The sequence below is a fragment of the Antrostomus carolinensis genome, unplaced genomic scaffold (assembly GCF_000700745.2).
Source record: "Antrostomus carolinensis isolate BGI_N321 unplaced genomic scaffold, ASM70074v2 scaffold12275, whole genome shotgun sequence".
Classification (NCBI taxonomy): Eukaryota; Metazoa; Chordata; class Aves; order Caprimulgiformes; family Caprimulgidae; genus Antrostomus; species Antrostomus carolinensis.
The window spans coordinates 1-18,192 of NW_010314298.1; the positions used below are offsets into that span (position 1 = coordinate 1).

Consider the following 18,192-nt stretch of genomic DNA (forward strand, 5'->3'; position numbering starts at 1 on the left):
TCCTCGACCGCTTGGAGAAGGAAGTTGTCATTCATGCATTCCAGGAACCGCCTGGATTCTTTGTGCCCTGCTGTGTTGTCTCTCCAACAGATATCGGGGTGGTTGAGGTCCCCCATGAGGACCAGGGCTTGTGAACGTGAGGCTGCTCCTATCTGCCTATAGAGGGCCTCATCTGCTTGGTCTCCCTGGTCTGGCTTTTTTTTGTGTGTGTGTGTGTGAATACTATTATTTAACTACTCTGTATCAAACACAAAGGCAATTTAGCATGAAATTTTATGTGGAGGGTGTGTGTGTGAAGGCACATACACATATTTATAGGTTTGACTAGCACAGATGCTGGTTTTGTGTCTGCATGTCTTTGGATACACAGGAGAAAGGGCTCATCATTCAATTATGGGGGTGAAGATTTCGTCCATGTATCTTTGTGATATTTTTTGTTGTTGTTGAACCATTTCCCTGTGGCTTTTGGATAGTGCAATGCAATAAGTTTCTGACAGATCTGCCAAATGTTTTCAGATAAAATGGCAAATAACAAAAATACACAAAAATACTAAGAATGCTTTGGGTGTTTCCGAAGTATTTCTGATTTCAATGAAATCACTTTCAATTAAGGCAAAGAAATTAAAGGGCTGGGCATATAAAACAACAGAAAAGCTGGTGCCAGGTTGTCTTTTCCCAGTTTCTGACTGGTCAGGACACTCACATGTTGAGAACTCACGGTCAGGACTCTGTTTGGCTAATGAAGATGTGACTTTTCGCATCCTACCTTTCAGGAGCATTCCCTTCTCCCACCGTGCTATGGAGACTGCCCACAGACTTTTGTTGGTCCTTGTTGATTTTGCATGGAACTAAATTAGGCAAAAAGCAAATGAGCATGTAGGGTGGCCTGGTGCTTGGAAAAGTTGCACTTAAGGTTTGGCACCTGGGTCCTTTTCTTTGCTCCACTGAACACCTAAAAATGATGTCTGGATTGGATCAGCATTTATGGAAGGGGCTGAGTGAGAAACCACATCAGAAGGTGAACACTGGCTGATGAATGAGCTGGACATGACTCTTCTGTGGCTGTTTGTAAATGTTTCCTTTGCTTTATAATGACCTCAGAATAGAACATTTAGCTTAATGAGTTAAATCCAAACCAGAAAAGTTTTCTTCCATTTTACCTGGAAGAGGGGGGAAAAAGTTCATTTTAAAGTCATACAAACATTTTTCTTCCATCACTGAATTGAATTACAGATTGAAAAAGTCTGTTATTTGAGCACCTCTTTTTTTTTTTTTTTCCTCCTTGATCTAATATTCTTGACCATATATTGAATCATCTAGTGTTTTCTGGGAAAATTCTCTGTTCTTTCAAGCTTATCCGTTCTTAAGGTTTGTAATTTTTCGATCTTGCTGCACTAATAAGAATAGTAGTAAAGAGACTTGCCATGTAGAGATTTTTTTTTTTTTTTAAATGACAGTGCCATTTAAAATTCCCTGCAAGAACTTACTGCAGAAAATGAAAAATCCCAGTAATCACCAGATAAACTGGTATTGTCAGTGCAGCCAATGTGAAATTAAATGTTTTTCCTAGGAAGATGGTAGGAGCGTTATTATTCTCTTGCCACATTTAAAGGTACATATTTTGGGCTCATAAAATGTATTTTTGATATTTTAAGCTCTTTGACAGGTGTGTCACCAACCCTTCTCCCCTTTTTTTCTTGTTAGGAACAAGATCAGTCTCCTCCCTTGAATACACCTGAATCGGAAGTGCCATCGCTTATTGCAAGCAAAGTATCTCAGTATTCATGTCAAAGGAAGACAACTTTAAATAACTACAACAAGAAATTCACGGTAATACTTATTCTGTCCATGAAATAAAAACTAGCATAAGTAAAATATTTAGTTCAGTACTTGCATTGATATTTTCTCAGCAAATTCATGAGTTAAACAGGCAGCACAACAATAAGAATTTTAAAAAGTTATAAATCTGCCATATTTAAATTAAAATTGAGTGCAAGCTTAATTACATCTTTTAAGTATTGCTGAAAGCTTAACACAATGGATCTTTAAATACACTAATAGCTTGTAAACACATGAATTTTTTAAACAAATGATAGAATAACATTCTGAAAATGTCTTTCAGCCTTTCATTGCAGTCTTATTTGACAAGCTGGAAATAGTGACAAGCAAAAGTTTGATTTAGGTCAGTCCAAGGTATTTCACAATTGCTGTGCTGCTTTCTCATTTGCCTACATGTTCAGTTCTTCAAAGTGTGGTTGTAACCTTCAGATTTTCACAATTGCTTAGTTCTGAAAACAGATTGCATGATCAATGTAATTACTTTAACATGACCAAAAAAACCCACCATAAATTGTCTAATTAAATAGAAAACTGAGAGACTGTCATACATCCTATTCAATGTGCATAACATTACACAGTTCAGTGGGTATGAAGAGCCTGAGTCATTTGGTATAAATTCCTCTTAAATTACTGTGCCTAATGGCTCCTCTTGGCTGGCTCTAGATACTCAGTGACAACTATTCAATAGGAAACATTTGACACAAAGACCCTAATATGATGTAGTCTGAATAAATCTGGCATAGTTACATATATTCATAGCTACATACATATTAAACATAAAAAACCTCCACATCTTCATAAAGTTTTATTATTAATTTTTTATTATTTATAGTTTTTATGCTTTTACTTTGTGTGCCTATAAATACACACAAATCTTTTAAGTAAATATTATTTGTAAGATAAAATAAAAAGAGTAACAACAGATACCAGTAATTTGAGAATAAAAAAAACATTTACAAGGTAAATACTAAAACCTCTGGGAATTCAGAACTAAAGATAAACCTAAGAGCAACTCCAAAATGTAATGTCTTGATCTGGGAATGCACAGTTAAAAATTAAACAACCTAAATTTTTGCCTTGTAGAGATGCTTTGAAATAATCATCAGTTATACCAATCATGTATTAGGTTTCTGGTAGTCAAGTAGGTTAAACTGTTTGCTTATTTAAAAAAAATTCCCTTTTTTGAACAACCTGATGGAAATTGAGTTTTGACCCTGCTTTGAACCTGAGGTTAGATTAGAGACCTCCTGAGATCCCTTCCAGCCCCAATGATTCCAACAATCACAAAACTACTTCTTTTGAAATGGCTACTATGCCCCACCTTCTGCTAGAAAAACAAGGCTGTGAATGTTTTAATTTTACCTCTGGAAAGTCATTCTTTTTCACCGTTTACAAATATCAAATACACATTGCTGTAGGGGAAGATGTCAGACCAAATAGAGTATGACCCAAAGATTCTGTAAAATACCAACCTTCTTGGAGAAATAGGAAGTGCCCTAGTTCTACTCTTTCTGAAAACAGTGGAATGTGAGAGTCTGGCTCTTTGTTGAATTTTCTGTAGTAGAACATTTTGTTAGTCATTCTGAGGGTAAAAAATTAAAAGTAATTGTGATGGGTAATGACAAACTACAATGTCTGCTCCTAGAAGACACAAAATTGTGAATAATAAATAACATTTTGAGCACAAAAAAGTCTTGAATAAGGTAGTTCTTTTTTAATGATACCTTTTAAAATTATTTTTTATTTTTGAAACATCTAATAACTTTATTTGTAAATTCGCACAGTATTTTTCTATTTTCAAAGACTGAGTACTGTAACTGTAATGAATATAAAGTTAGTCTTCTAGCTGTTGAATTCCTGAATTTAGTCCAAGATTCAGTTCATGAAACTATGACAGCAGCAACATATTCATAGAGTGGTTTCTGTTATACCTGTGTTTCACAGAGAGGCAGTCCCTAAATTACTTCCAGGTTTGTCATTGCATCAGTCTTAATGTGAGAGTACAGCCTGTATTTGATTAATGAATTTAGCTGAACGTATTAGAAGCAGGGCAGTTCAATGACTGAAGCACTGACGCTCCCTTCTTTTACACTATATATCAAACATTTCTGAGTCAGGGTAGAAATTAGGTTTCATAGTGACAAAGGTGGCAGTTTTTCATCCTCTTACTTTGAGAGTAACTGTTCTGAGTTCATGTTGTATTTTATTTCTGGAAGTGGTACTGGACAAGTTGATCATGCGTATGAGTCTTCCTAGCATCTGCATCGTGAGAGATGTAATATAACTCCTTAGGGCTGTTGCTCTTTTTCCTTACAACTGAAGCTTGCAATGACAGCTGAAGGCTTGGGTGTTTATGGCTGCAAGAGCTGGCCCATTCCCTGGTGGCCTGCCAGTTAGTCTGCCCAATGTCACAGGAGCCAGATTTTTTGTTTTGCTGTTGTTTTGTTGGTCTTCTATTAAACCTGTAATTCGCGTTCTCAAATAAAAGTGTTCCAACAGATTTTTCAGTGCAAGCACTTTGCAAACGCACTGAAGCATTGGTATAATTCCCTTGTGCATGCTGTGGGCAGCCAACCGTTAAATGACAGATTTTCCCTGGCTCAATGCCGTACATCCTGAAAATTAAGTAGAAACCATCTTGAATTATGTGTTGGCACTAATATTTTGTTATAACAACTTTATTCTGTGAGCCAGGGTTGTTCCTTTTTCTTACAGATTTTCTGTTTTCTTTGGTTAGCTTGAAAATAATATTTTTTCAATCTTGCCTATAACACGGGCACAAAGCTGTTATTTGCTTATGCATTCTTGGATTAACTCATGAATTCTTCCTTTTACTGGACTTTGCCCTGATACCCTGTAACTTACAGAAAGGTACAACGAACCAGTTTTACATCATGGAAGAAGCTACAAAAGGGTTGGCAAAGACTGCAGATACGGGGGTTTCATGACTATGTTCAGTATGGGGGAAATCCTATCCAAATTAGTTCTTTTATGAGCTGTTGAGTAGTGCAAGGCCTTTTGTGTGAAGAATAGACTAAGTATGTCAAATTGCATGTCACATTGCATGTCACAGAGGAGACAGTGGCGTTGTGTGGCAGTTCATGGAGGAGAAATACAACCACTTTAGACTTGTGGAGCCTCATGCAGTCTTTGAATCACTGTGTGTCACGTACTGTAGCCTCATGGTACATAGGTTGGGAACCACTACCATGGGTTTTACTGATTTGGATGATTGAGGAATGCACTTGAATGCATAGCCCTGACTCCACAGGTGAACTGTAGTTATTCAGAGAGGGAAAGATGCAAAAAAACCCCAGCAAATAATTTCACCAGAGGCTGTAACTTAGCATGTTTCCTTTTGTTTGTCTTAAACATTAATGTTATTGTGAAATATAATATTACAATATTGTTCTCTGGCTCATTTGTAAAGAGCTAGCTATGCTCCCCCTCTCCCACTGAAAATAGACACTTGGGGGCTGCATTGTATTTTCATGTGGTAAAATAAATGGAGTCATTCTGCTGTGCCTGAGAGGGGTTATTGGATTTGAATATTAATACCAGACTGCAATAAAATTCAGAAAGACATTCTTCTGTGAGGAAAATACAATTTAATTCTTACAGAAGAAACTAATTAAGTCAAATGTAAATGGTTCTGTGATTCTGAGGCTTATTGCTAATGCTACTGAATGTTACTCTGCTTTGGCTGTTACTCATGGTAATGAGAATGTGGATTTTTAGCATGGGAAAGAAGCCTGGTTTCCTTTCCACTCAGAGAAAAAAAAAAAATCCCTTTTTATTTTCTCTTCTTTCTTTTACCTACAGAAACATGTGTCAGTTATGCTATCGGCTCAAGCATTTATTACTTTTCCATTTTAAAAGAGACCTCGGGAGAACCTCAACTTTAATTCTGTAATGAACTTGGGAGCTCTATAGGTAGAAAATCACTACCTGAATGTATACCCTTAATAACATGTACTGTCTTACTGACTTTGGTGGTTTAAGCCTCTGCTAAAACCATGTGATCTTACAGTCACTCCCTGTGCACCTGGAGATGGGGAGAGAAATACAACAAAGGGCTCATGAGTTGAAATGAGGACAGGGAGGGCTTAGTCACCAATTATGGTCATGGACACAATAGACTTGGGGAACAAAAAAAATCAATTTAGAGTAGGATAATGAGACATAACAACCACATCTTAAAACACATTCCCCCCCCCCGACCCCTCCCTTCTACGCAGGCTCAAATTACTTTGCTCTCAATTTCTCTACCTTCTCCCCCACCAGCAGGACAGGGGGACAGGGAATGGGAGTTACAGTCTGTTGTCTATGTTGCTCTTTGCAGCATGAAGTCCCTCCTGTGGGATAAAAGAGTTCAGGTTCAGGAACAAAGTGTTCCAATGCAGACTTCCCACAGAGTCACAGACCTCTTCAGACACAGCTGCCAGCTCTGGCATGGGGACATCCACAGGCTTCAGATGGGTCTCCACTCTGACACACCTCCTTCCGCAGCTCTAGCATTGAGCGTCTCTGGGATCTTGCTCGTCACAAGCCCTCAATGTAGTTACAACTGCCCTCAGGCACAGCTTCCTGCTCTGATGTGGAGTCCTCCATGGCATACACATGGGTATCTGCTCTGCTGATAAATCTCCATGGGCTGCAGGGGGCTCCATTACATCCCCCTACTCCTCCTTGCTGATCTGGGTGTCTGAAGTTCTCTGTCTCCTCCCCTTTCCTCATGTCACTGATGGTCGTTTTGTTCAAACCAATGATCACTCCTAATGGCTCTCTCCTACCTCACCAAACCAGTTTTTCCCCTCATAAATATGGATTCAATTGCTAATTGACTCAGCCTGGGCTTGAGGTGGGTCCGCCCTGGAGCCATGGGAGCTTGGGGGAGCTTCTCACAGGGGCTATCACTATAGGCCCTTCCCCACTACCAAAAATGCACCCCCCAAACCCAACACACAGATGTAGCTTACTTCAGTAAAAATTCTCAAGACAGTACATCAACATTGCAAATTTTGTAAATGTATGTGAAGTGTATACCTATCCAAAATTAACTGGTGGTTTGGTCTAAGGGGAAACGTCTCTTCTCATTTTTAAGGTAAGTGGGAGGGTGCTCCCTAAAGTACAGACAGAATATAAATGCACCTGCACTTTTTGGCAAACCAATTTTGTACATGTACATCAAGTTTATGCTTTCTTTGACCATATTAATAGCTGTAAATATACATTTAGCATTTTCTGTTTCTTATTACTCTGTGAGTTTTTTTATCTAGGTCAGTGTTATGTGATTGACACTCTAACTACATTTTTGTGCTCTATCTGGAAATCTTTTCCCACAATTGTCTTTTTTCTTTCACATTATGTGGAAAAATATGGAAAGCTCTCAAGAGTACATCTCTTTTCTGTTGTAAGAAATGAACCTGTTATTGATTAATATGAGGAGCAGCTGGGGCTAACAGATATTTATTTCTGATAACAGTGTGTATACACTGTTATTCTCATTCTCTCAGCTCCTTTGTTTCTCCAGCTGATGTAAGAGATGACATGATGAAATCTTCGGACCTGGGGAAGTATTGAGCTTTTCAGTTCAGATATCAAAAAGAAAATTAAAAAAAAACCAAACCCAAAAAACAACAGATTGAACAAAATCAGATCATTTTGTTGATTTGGAAATCACTTTAGTCAACACTATGGGTTGCTTCAAATTGCTTAATTCTCCTTGAAATAAGCACCTGAAAGTATTTGTTTTCTCTCTCTCTCTGTACACAAAAGGTATTCACATGCCCTGTGTCTCTTCCCATTGACACATGAAATTAGGATTTACATTGGGAAAGTGTGAAGCAAATTATATGAATGGATGATTCATTCTAAATATCTTTAAAAAAATTTTGGTCAGTTTTGAAAGAACACCAAATGCTGGCAACAGCAATGAGATGAAAACAGGACCCACCCTTTGGATCTGTGACTTACTAAATAAACTTCAAGTAGAAAACAGTGATTGAGAGGAAAAGCAATTTAACTCAACTTGCTGTTCTGAGTATAATAGTCCTTCAACCAGATATCATGTAGGACTTCTTTTGTTTTGTTTAGCAGGCTTTGCTATTTATCTCTTTGATGGATTAAGATCACCTGTACAATGGTATGTTACTTTTTTTTTTTTTTTTTTTAAAATTTGTGCTGCAATAGCATTTGCAGGCTCAAGTATGATAGAGACCTTTTTTATAAGAAAAGCTGTACAAACACATTGTAAAAGACAATTCAGGCTCTGGAGAGTTCATAGACCTAATAGATGGCAAATGAAGATAGCAAGGGAAACAATGGGAGGGAAGTCTGCAGCAGCTTTCCAAGGTCACACAGCAGAAGAGCAGTGGATGTAAGCATGGGAATAAAACAAGTGCCTTGTCCATGAAGCTGTAATGCTTTCTTTACAAAATGGATTCGATTTAAAATGTTATTGATAGTATAATATTTGTGATGTCTGTTCTCATCGAATCTTGAACTGAGGTTATTAAAGACTATTCTGTAAGTACAAATGGAACTGCTCTGACAATCTTATTGAAATGAGCAGGATGGTGTGAAGCATAGCATGGGACCATTAGCTTCTTTTGTTGTTCTGAATGTGAGTGGACTCATGTACACTGATACCGATGTTGAAAGTTATTAGATTAACTGTTCAACAGGTATAAACCAGCACAACATTATTGATTATTTTTTTCCAAGAATCTTTCTCATATATTAGTTGAGAATCTTGTTCTTTGTGTTGATTTCAGTGTTGTGATTTTGAGCATTTACAATAGAATGTTTTAGTGTGTGTTTTTACATGTACAAGATGCTTACTGGTAACTTTGTTAATTATATTTTATCTTATTAGGTCTTAAATAACAGATATTAAATGAGCTTCAAAATTTCTGTCATTACATCCATTCTCTTCCTTATTTTTAACATAATTAAAATCTTTGTGTACTTTTGTATCTGACCCACTGGGATCTGGAAGTCCATTCCATTCCCAAAATTTTCCATGGCCCAAGTCTCACCAACATACATTCCACAATTTCAGATGCAGATGGAGAATTTGCAATAACCGGGGAACTGAAATGTAGCCCAGCTATCTTTCATATTTAATTAGAGCAGCCCTTACATAATACCCCAGGGACTATGAAAATCCTACATGCTGGAAATCCCTAGAAATATAGTTTCCTGTTAAACTAGTATCTTTTAAACAGGCAATCTGAGTATTGATTGATAAAAAGATGGTGAGGTGTTTAATATAAGAAATATGAAGGGTTAGAATAAATGAGGGGTCAGTAACTTTCCTTTTTATATCACCATAAATGGATTTCACCAGAGATCTAATAGATTGCAAGCTGTTTCTCAGCTAATAAAGGAGTTTCTTGTGCTTTTCCCCTCTGGAACATTATTCAATATGTACGATAATATTTAGTAGACAGCAACTCCATTTGGAGATTGCTAGCTTTATTTTTTTAAAGCAGGGTGATTTTTGTTAAAAAGAATGTCAAAGGCAGTTTTATGTAAAAAGACAGTTCTGTAATTAACTGCAGCATTTGCAGGCAATGTTTTGTACAGGGAATAATGAATATTCATTAGTATTTAATTGTTTATTTAAAACAGCTTAACGAGCTTTGCAAATGCAGGAAAACACTGAAACATGCAAACTAGAATGATAAAAATGCTTCAATTGTATTTTCTTATTGACTGTCAACAACCTCTGAGTAAAATGCTACATGTGATTGTCTTTTTCAATAGTGGTGGTGACACAGGTTTTCTGAAATCTGCGCTCCTGCTAGTAGAATGGGGCTAATGCCTCTCTAAAACAGCAGTAGTGATGGTATATGCAGACACGTTTATCATGATGGTTGATTAATCAATGTAGAATACATCTGTTTAATTGTGCATATGAGAGGCTGCCTGTTGAGAGAGAAAAAACATCCCTAGACTTTCTGAGCTTCCTAATCAAGATGATGACTTTGCCAGTCTCTATCATTACTACACACTGCTGAGCAGGTACTTATGAAAGCTGTTTTCTGTCTATGTATTTGTCTGTATAGACTATTTTAACAAGAAGGTAGCAACTATGTTTTTGATTCTGTTCCCCATTAATTCTGCTAGTGTTAAGTGGTGTAAGAAATTTCTTGCCAAAACACTACTTTCTTGAGTATTTGTGTGCACAGATTGTAAAGAGAGAATAAGAAAAAAAAAAAAGTAATGATAATTTTGGGCATGGAAATATGACCATACTTAAAGTAAGAAGTAGATTTTTTTTATTACATACAAGGAAAGAATCTTTGAAGCTGACAAAGAATAAAAAGAAAAATAACCTGGGAGAACATCCAAAAAAACACCAAACCCACAAAAATCATACAACCGGGAAAGATCTGACTCTTATCACCCAGCTGGTGAAATACATATTCCTTGTTTGCTTTGCAGTACTGTGTATGCTATATTTGTTCTTCCATATGCCAACTGCGATGAATCCATACTGCTTGTGACCTCAAATCTGTAGTTTTCCTTTTTTCTGCATTAGATTTCTTTCTAAATGGGTACTATAATGTGCACCTGTCTTTAATAAAAAAAATATGTAATTAAATACAACATAATCTATCAAGAAAATAAAGATCTGAAATGTGGAAAAAAAAGAAAAAAGAATAGCAGTTGAATAAATCTAACAATTAGCCACTGCAGGAGCTTTAAAGACAGCTGTAAGGAAGCTAAGGTTTTGTGTATTATTTTTGTAATAGAATGTGGTGGTTTCCCCTCTCCACCCAAAGGAGTGTTCTTCCTCCTCCCTTTGATTCCTTATATCCGAGGGCTAGTTGAATGTAAATACTCATAGAAACTTCCATGTCAAACTTCTTCATCTTGCTAAGCAGCTATCTCAAGAGGTCTTTCCTGAAATGTTATGAAAATGGAATTGCGTAGCACTAACTAATCAGGGTAAGCAGGGTAGTTGATAAATAAATATACAGCTAAGGGGAATATTCTTCCAGTAAGATGGACAACAGGTGACTGATCCTTATAGAGATCAAGGAGTGAAGTCATACTAGTGATATAGAACAAAGCAAATTATTGGTAGCAAGCCCTAATTAATGACTTTTATACTCTTTAACATGGTAGCACAGAAAATAAAGGGAAAGTGAAGTGGTTTTGTTTAGCTAAGGTATCCATTTCTTCTGAAGAGATACTGTCAAGCTAATTAGATTTCATAATTTTGATTTGTTAAGAGGAAAGTTTTGCAAATCCTAGGGTCAGTAGAGACAATGTTTTCTTGACGATTTTATTAAAACCTTCATTTTGCTTCAAGAAGACTATAATATTTATAATCTGAACAACACAACGTATCAGATGGTCTATTTTTCTATAACTGACCAAACAATGAAATGTAATATGTAAGTAATCTATGTTCATTGTGAGAGGTACGTTTAACTTTAAGAAGTTGTTCTATTTTAATGATCTAAATTATTGTAGCTCAAGTAAAATCTTTCTCTTGTTGTTGTTTAAATCAAGCTGTATTCCTTCAATGCAGGGTGACAGATGCTATTCTCAGTTCCACAAATGTAATAATGGAATGACTTGACTGGATTTGCTGTCACACCAGTTAGTGAGCTTGGAACTGACTCCAGTTCACCTGGAGATACTATGCATGTAGCATTTGGGGTGTGTAAGGCTTGTTGGTTTTTACTCAGCTTTATCTTCCAATATAAAGCACATTCTTGCTAAAAATCAAAGCAAAACCTAATTTTTTTTTCTTTAAACTATATAATAATACATTTAATTATAAATGAAATGAAATCTGAACCTAAACATGAGCAGTGATCCCATAAACACTGAGGGCAGGAAAACCTGTTCAATCTTATTCCTTTCTACTATCCCCTGCAGTCATTATTCTAGTAAGCCATTTGCTGTCTCTTGATATCTATATCACAGGGTGTTACTCATCCTTACTCCAAAAACAGGCATTCGGACTACAGCTCAGTGAAGTGTTAATTGCAGGCAGTTGCACACTGACAGCTACTTCTTTGTTATTTTGTAATGCCTTGTGGGTCAAAGAAAAAACACGAGTTGAGTTGGAAACCAGGAAGGATATGCAACAACAGATATAGTGGGACGTATGGCCCTTTCAAGGCTGGGATCTGTTAGCTGCTCTTGAGAGACTGGCTGAAGAGTATGAAATGGGATCTCTGCCAGGAGTGCAGGGGACAGTGCAGTGGAGGAGCCTTGTTTCTGCCCTGTACATCACCTGCCCTGTGCCATTTGAATGGTGCACAAAAGCATCCCAGACAGCTAGGTGTGGGATGCATTTTAGATAAAGATTTTGAACTGTGAAAGTCTTTTCTGAAGAAACCACTTAATCTTGCAGTCTTGAAAATTTTGGAGGTTTTGTGCAAGGTTTCATTAAGAACTTGGATTTCTAACTGATAATCAGCTGCAAGCCTTTATAAGTTCTCTTCCTAGGTTATTCACAAACTTTTTTTGCAGATTTGTTCCCTCCCAAAACATAGTATTCTACACTGGGAAACCAAAAAACTGTTTTTCTTCTCCATTACTGTGCAATCTGTTCCTTGCATCGATTTCTAAAAATAGGGGGTTTTTATATCTATATCTATATATGTGTGTGTGTGTATATATATATATATACATATATATATTCTGAGAGAGAGGGAGACCCCAAAGCTGCATAAATGATATATGGATAGTTAAAAAAAAAATAAATACTGGAAATCTCTGGGTAGTTTTGAGTGCAACATCAAATAAACCAGGCCATGGATTGCTGAAGCACCATAAAGAAAATAGGTTTCTATTTGCATAGGTCAAACATATGGAAAATTAGGAAAAAACAAGTTTGTTCCTTAAATAACTAAATAGAAGTGTGGCCCTAAGTTTAAAAAGAAGGTGGTTTCCAGAATTGCCACAGACTCCTATTTAGTTGTGTCTTAAAATCAAGGTGTCACGTACTGAGCTGCTGGATTACTTATGTTTAGGCACAATTCCAAAAATTATGACACTATTTCATATTGATTTATTAGATCGGCAATTTTTGTGATACCTGGAAAATTTCATCTGGTCAGAAAATTATGCTTTTTTTTTTTTTTTTTTTTAAGTGAACTCTTATCCTTCACCTTAGGGTAAAGAAATAATTCTCAAATTAGCATACAAAGTAACGTTTCTAAGGAGTATATGGAATAGTTTAAGGTTTTATTAACCTTTAACTTTTTTCTACACCTTTCCCCTCCTCAGGATGCCTTTGAGATAATGGCTGAATACTATGAGTTCAAAGAAAATGAAATATTCTGCCTGGAATTTCTGAGAGCAGCTTCTGTGCTGAAGTTTCTTCCATTTCCAGTAACCAGAATGAAAGATATACAAGGGTTACCCTGCATGGGAGACCGAGTCAGAGATGTCATTGAGGTAACATACCTCAGAACTATCTGTCAATTGATTGTTTTACAGATGTAATTTTAAAGGTCACAGAATGCAGCATTGATATCTTTGTGTATTTACACAACCTTGTGTATTTCCTGTAATAACACTATATTATCCTTGTCACTAAGAATGCGATGATTTCTGGAAATCTTTTACAGTAACATAAGGTTCTGTCATTAAACAACTGCCTTTAGGAATAAAATAACTAATGAATAAATACAAATTAATAAATAATGCAGTATCATCTTTGTATGTAATTTTTAAAGCCTTACTCTGATTTGGATGTGACAGGTCAACTGTTAATAGTTTTGTTCATGTGACTTCTGCCCTTGGCAACATCACTCTGCTCACCTGAATGCTTTATTAGAAATACTATTTTTGATGAACTGGTAAATATTTTAGTACTTTAATGTTTAATCCTACCTCGCTATGAGCACGAAGAGCCTTTTATGTAGGTGATGGATGAACTTTACTTTCTTAGTGGAGCTTTGAGTATTCTCTGCATTTTTCTTTAATTCTTAGCCTTTTCAGGACCCCACCATCTCAGGTGCTGTTATACCAGCAGGCAGCTGATCAGGAGGTCTCAGCTGTCTGGACAGGTCATTGCTGAATGTTGTGATTCACTCTGGCTCTTCATTTGCCTCACTCCACTAGCTAAGAAAGTAGCCTCTGAAGCGCTCTTTGTACCTGCTGCCTAGGGAGTGGGAATTCAATTATGATCTCACAAAAAAAAAAAGGATTTGAGGGATTTTATTGGTGAGAGGTTTGTTGTTTGTTAGTTTTTATCAGAAAGACTGAAGAAACTGTGTATACTCAAGAAAAAAAATGTATCTGTTCTTACAATGCTCTTACTTGTAAGAGCAGTGAACTCAACAAAATAATGAAATCTAATTTTCAGGACAACTCACTGATAGCTTTTGATAAATAACTGCTTTCTGGCTGTGAATTCATGAGTAAATAAGTACTGTGAAATATATTCCATGGTCCCAGTTTCTGCTTCATCCTTGAATAGATTTATAAGTACTGTGAAATTTATTCTGTGGTTCCAGTTTCTCCTTCATCCTTCAGTAATTTTCTGTCTCAAAAAAGATTGCAGAATTTGATCCTAATGGAATAAAACAGTATGCTCACTGAGGTTACTCTTCATGTTTTTTACAGGTTGATAAGACTATCTTTTAGATTATTTTACTAAATCTTACTGTAATCTTGATTTTTTTTTTTAAAGTAATGTTTTTTCTTTAGGAGATTATTGAAGAAGGAGAGAGTTCTAGAGCTAAAGAAGTGTTAAATGATGAATGGTACAAATCATTTAAGGTAAATCTTTTGAGGTTTTTGTTGTTGTTTAAAATTGCATATATTTTTCTCTGTTTAGTAGAGCTTAGACATAACCATCAATTTTATTATAAAGGAACATCCAATATCAGGTATAAAGAAAGGTCTTGAATAAAGAGAAAGGGAGAGAGACAGAAACTGTGAGCGTAAGGAATAATGGTGAAATCAGTTACCTTTCTAATTAATGTGATGTATACGCACAGTTGCTCTGAAGCTTGAACTAAAGTCTCTTCCTGAAGACTAAAGTAATGCATACTCTTTTCTGTAAGTTTAATCCAATGTTTGGTTTATTTTTTCCTCAGTTGATTATCATTAAAACACTGCACCATCTTATTCTGGCATTAAGAAAATATCAGGTGAAGAAGATGACTCAGATCTATTTTAATTCTCTTTTGTGTGAGGCAGAAGAAAGAGGACTGGAGATATTTCTTTGTTAGCCAGATTGTAGGTTCAGTCATGGTCACACTTTTTCATAGTTACAGAGAATCTCAAACACAAAAATACTGCAGTTCTCATTTCTTAAATACTCAGTGAATTCTCCACTGGAAAAATATATACCAGGAAAATATATTTTCAATTTTGTCTGCAGTTTTAATATCTAAAAATATCCTGTTTGTGTCTTCAGAAAAATTTAAACTGGAGAGTAAAAGGAATGGGACAGTTTAATTCTTCCCTGCATTACTCAGTTTTAAAATACAAATATGAAAGGATGTTCCGTGATAGTTGTTGATGCCATCTGTAGCAATACTCAGGGAAGAGGTGTAGATTCACATGTATAGCAGGACTGAGGAACCAGACTTGCCTATTAATTGTAATAAAGACTGAAAATCAGCCATTAAAGAAAATATCTTGGAGATTAGAATAAAACCCATCAGGGGGCAGATTATCTCGAATATACTTTATGCCTTGTTTCACATGCCAGATTACAACAAATTTATGTGGCTTTCTTGTTGCTGAACAGTCTCAGTATATTGGCTAAATTGGCTGTAGCCAGTTTTTCCCAACAATTTTTTATGTGTTTCTAAGAAAGCCAAAAGGAATTCCGTAATAGTGAATTCCTAAATTTTACTGTTTAGCATGCTTCTGGGAACTGCTGCAAATCACTCATCATGACTTAAAAGATCACCCCTGGTCCCAGGACCACAGTTATCAAATGACTGAAATAAATTATGCAGTCTGTGTTTTAGATGTAGGGTACATGAATGACGTGGTGAGTTTGCCTCCGTATGGAAGTGGATGCTGCAGAGAACAAGTTCACACAATTCACTTCCACCAGCTGAAAAAGAGCAATGCTCACACGCAGTTGAAGAAATGGGCTACCTGCTACTCACACTGCACTCTTGGCAATGTCTCTAAATTGACATCTATAAATATACTGAATAATAATGGGCCTTAGTATGAAAGGAAAAAATGTGTTTGTTTTTTTCCTAAACATTTGGGCAGTGGCATAGAATCCATTTTCTTTAGTTCTCTATCCCAGTATTAATTAATTCTCTTTGAATAATTCTAAACCCAATAAGAGATGCTTCTGAAAATCTTTTCGCACCAGAAAAAAACATTTAAAGATAACAATCTAAGTATTTAAAAAATCACATTCTTTCATAAACACCCATGATTCAGTCAAAGAATAGGTAATTTCATCCATTGTACACAAAATGTAGAGTAATTCCTAATTAATATTATCCAAGATTTTAATTCTTCTCTTTTCTTTATCTTAATTATTTCCAATGAATTAATCTCATTAGAAAAACACAAAATAAAGCTAACATGCTTGGAATTCAGATGTTGTAGATTCAGTGCAGAACAGCAGTTATTTGTGTCTTATACAGCTACTCATTGAATTCTATAAAAGTACAAAGAAACTATTGAGAGCATTGACAAATTGAACATAAAGAACGTGCTTTTGGGCAGGCATAAAAGTTTTCCTTCTTACTTTCATATCACTTTTCAGGCATGAAAGTTTTCCTTCTTACTTTCATATCACTGTTCATCTGAGATATTGATCCACTGACTAATGCTTACAACTGTGACATTTTTGCTTTACATCCTTTCTTGGGGAATAAGTTAGTGTACAAAATTACTTTGGAATAAATGGAATATAACCATACTAGTACTACCAGAGACTGGTAGATTTTTTTTTATTATTTTTTAATTTTATTTTTTTTTGCCAGTGGGCAAAATAGTGAAATCTGCACTGCAAATCAGACATACAGGAATTAGCTAGTCTTACGTGAGGACTGAGGAATTGTAAGACTATTTATAATATTCAAGCAAACAAAAAATGCTGTTTGTACTTGAGATTGAATATCATTTTGGAAAACAGTATTTGGCACTACCTGCAAACATACATGTTTTATAAAATGCAGTATAAGAATAGCTTAGTTTTTTTTATGTTCTTACCTTCTGTTTCCACGGATCATTGAGACCCATTGCCATCAGTGCAGAATTTCAGGAGCCACAGGGCCCCACTGACCCCATCTTTTGGGAGTGCTGCAACACCAATGTCATGTGTACAACTGAGTCTCTGATAATGCATATAATACGAAATTATTATATCGGTCAAATTAGGCAGATAGTCTTGAGACATCTCTTGTTCTATGAAGTCAGTGTAAGGGTATCCAGCTACATAACATATTTTTTTGCATTTCTATTAAGGAATGTAATAAAAATAAAAACTGCTATCCTTATTTCAAACCTTATTTGAAAGTGTACACTTAGGTAAATCACATAAATATGCTGGGGCTACTACTGTATTATTGTTTAGATTTCACTTTAATGAGAACTGCTCATGTATAAAAACAACTGTCTGTTCAAGGTGACTATGCAAAGAAAGGAAGCTGAATCTATATGTTTGTATTACTCTTTTATTTATTGTCAATGTAGGATAAACTCTGCCCAGTATTTCACTGTGAAACCTCGTTGTTACCTACTTATTTTTAGTTCACTGCTCCTTTAGAAAACAACACTGAAATGTGTGTTGTTCTACTGAACTTAGCAATTTACTTCAGTCTTTGGAGTGGGAGTGAAGACATCTGAGAAATGGTACAGAATGGGTTTACGAACTCTGGAAGAGGTAAAAGCTGACAAGACCCTGAAGCTGTCAAAAATGCAAAAAGCAGGTAAGGTGAAAGTTTCAGAAAAACTTTTATCTCAGTGCTCCGAGAACTTGATAACAGAATCAGAGGAGGAGGCTAAGTTCATTTACACATCCATTTTCTTGCTGTAGTGTCTTATGAATATTAAATTGTTAGGTTATAATAATGTTTGGACTAACAACTCCTTATTAAAAATGGTGTCATTGAAAACATATGAATATGCAATTTTTTAATTGCTTACACAGTTACCCAATAAAATCTGCTCTAATATACGAAGCTATTAATGAGTCATTACTGCACAGGTCATGAAAAAATTACAACACTGGGAAAGACCAGAACTATTTTTCAGAGGAGACCTGTCTCCTTCAAGGCAGCCCTACTTTAGTGAGAAATCAAGATTTGAAAAAAAGTACTTGTAAAATTACTTCCATAATCTTATCACATCTTAATATGTTAAATGTGGTCAAATGAATAATGTTGC

At 35.8% G+C, this 18,192-nt stretch overlaps 1 protein-coding gene across 1 annotated transcript in view; it reads left to right on the forward strand.

Moving 5' to 3' along the window:
- Positions 1 to 1,704: 1,704 nt before the first annotated feature.
- DNTT (DNA nucleotidylexotransferase) overlaps positions 1,705 to 18,192 on the forward strand; it is a gene marked incomplete at both ends in the record, with an annotated part of 55,723 nt that continues 39,235 nt past the window's right edge. The window contains 4 exons of the mRNA XM_010167603.1: positions 1,705 to 1,830; positions 13,099 to 13,269; positions 14,527 to 14,598; positions 17,612 to 17,735. Of these exons, the coding sequence (XP_010165905.1) occupies positions 1,705 to 1,830; positions 13,099 to 13,269; positions 14,527 to 14,598; positions 17,612 to 17,735 (493 nt within the window). The remainder of the gene's footprint in view (positions 1,831 to 13,098; positions 13,270 to 14,526; positions 14,599 to 17,611; positions 17,736 to 18,192) is intronic.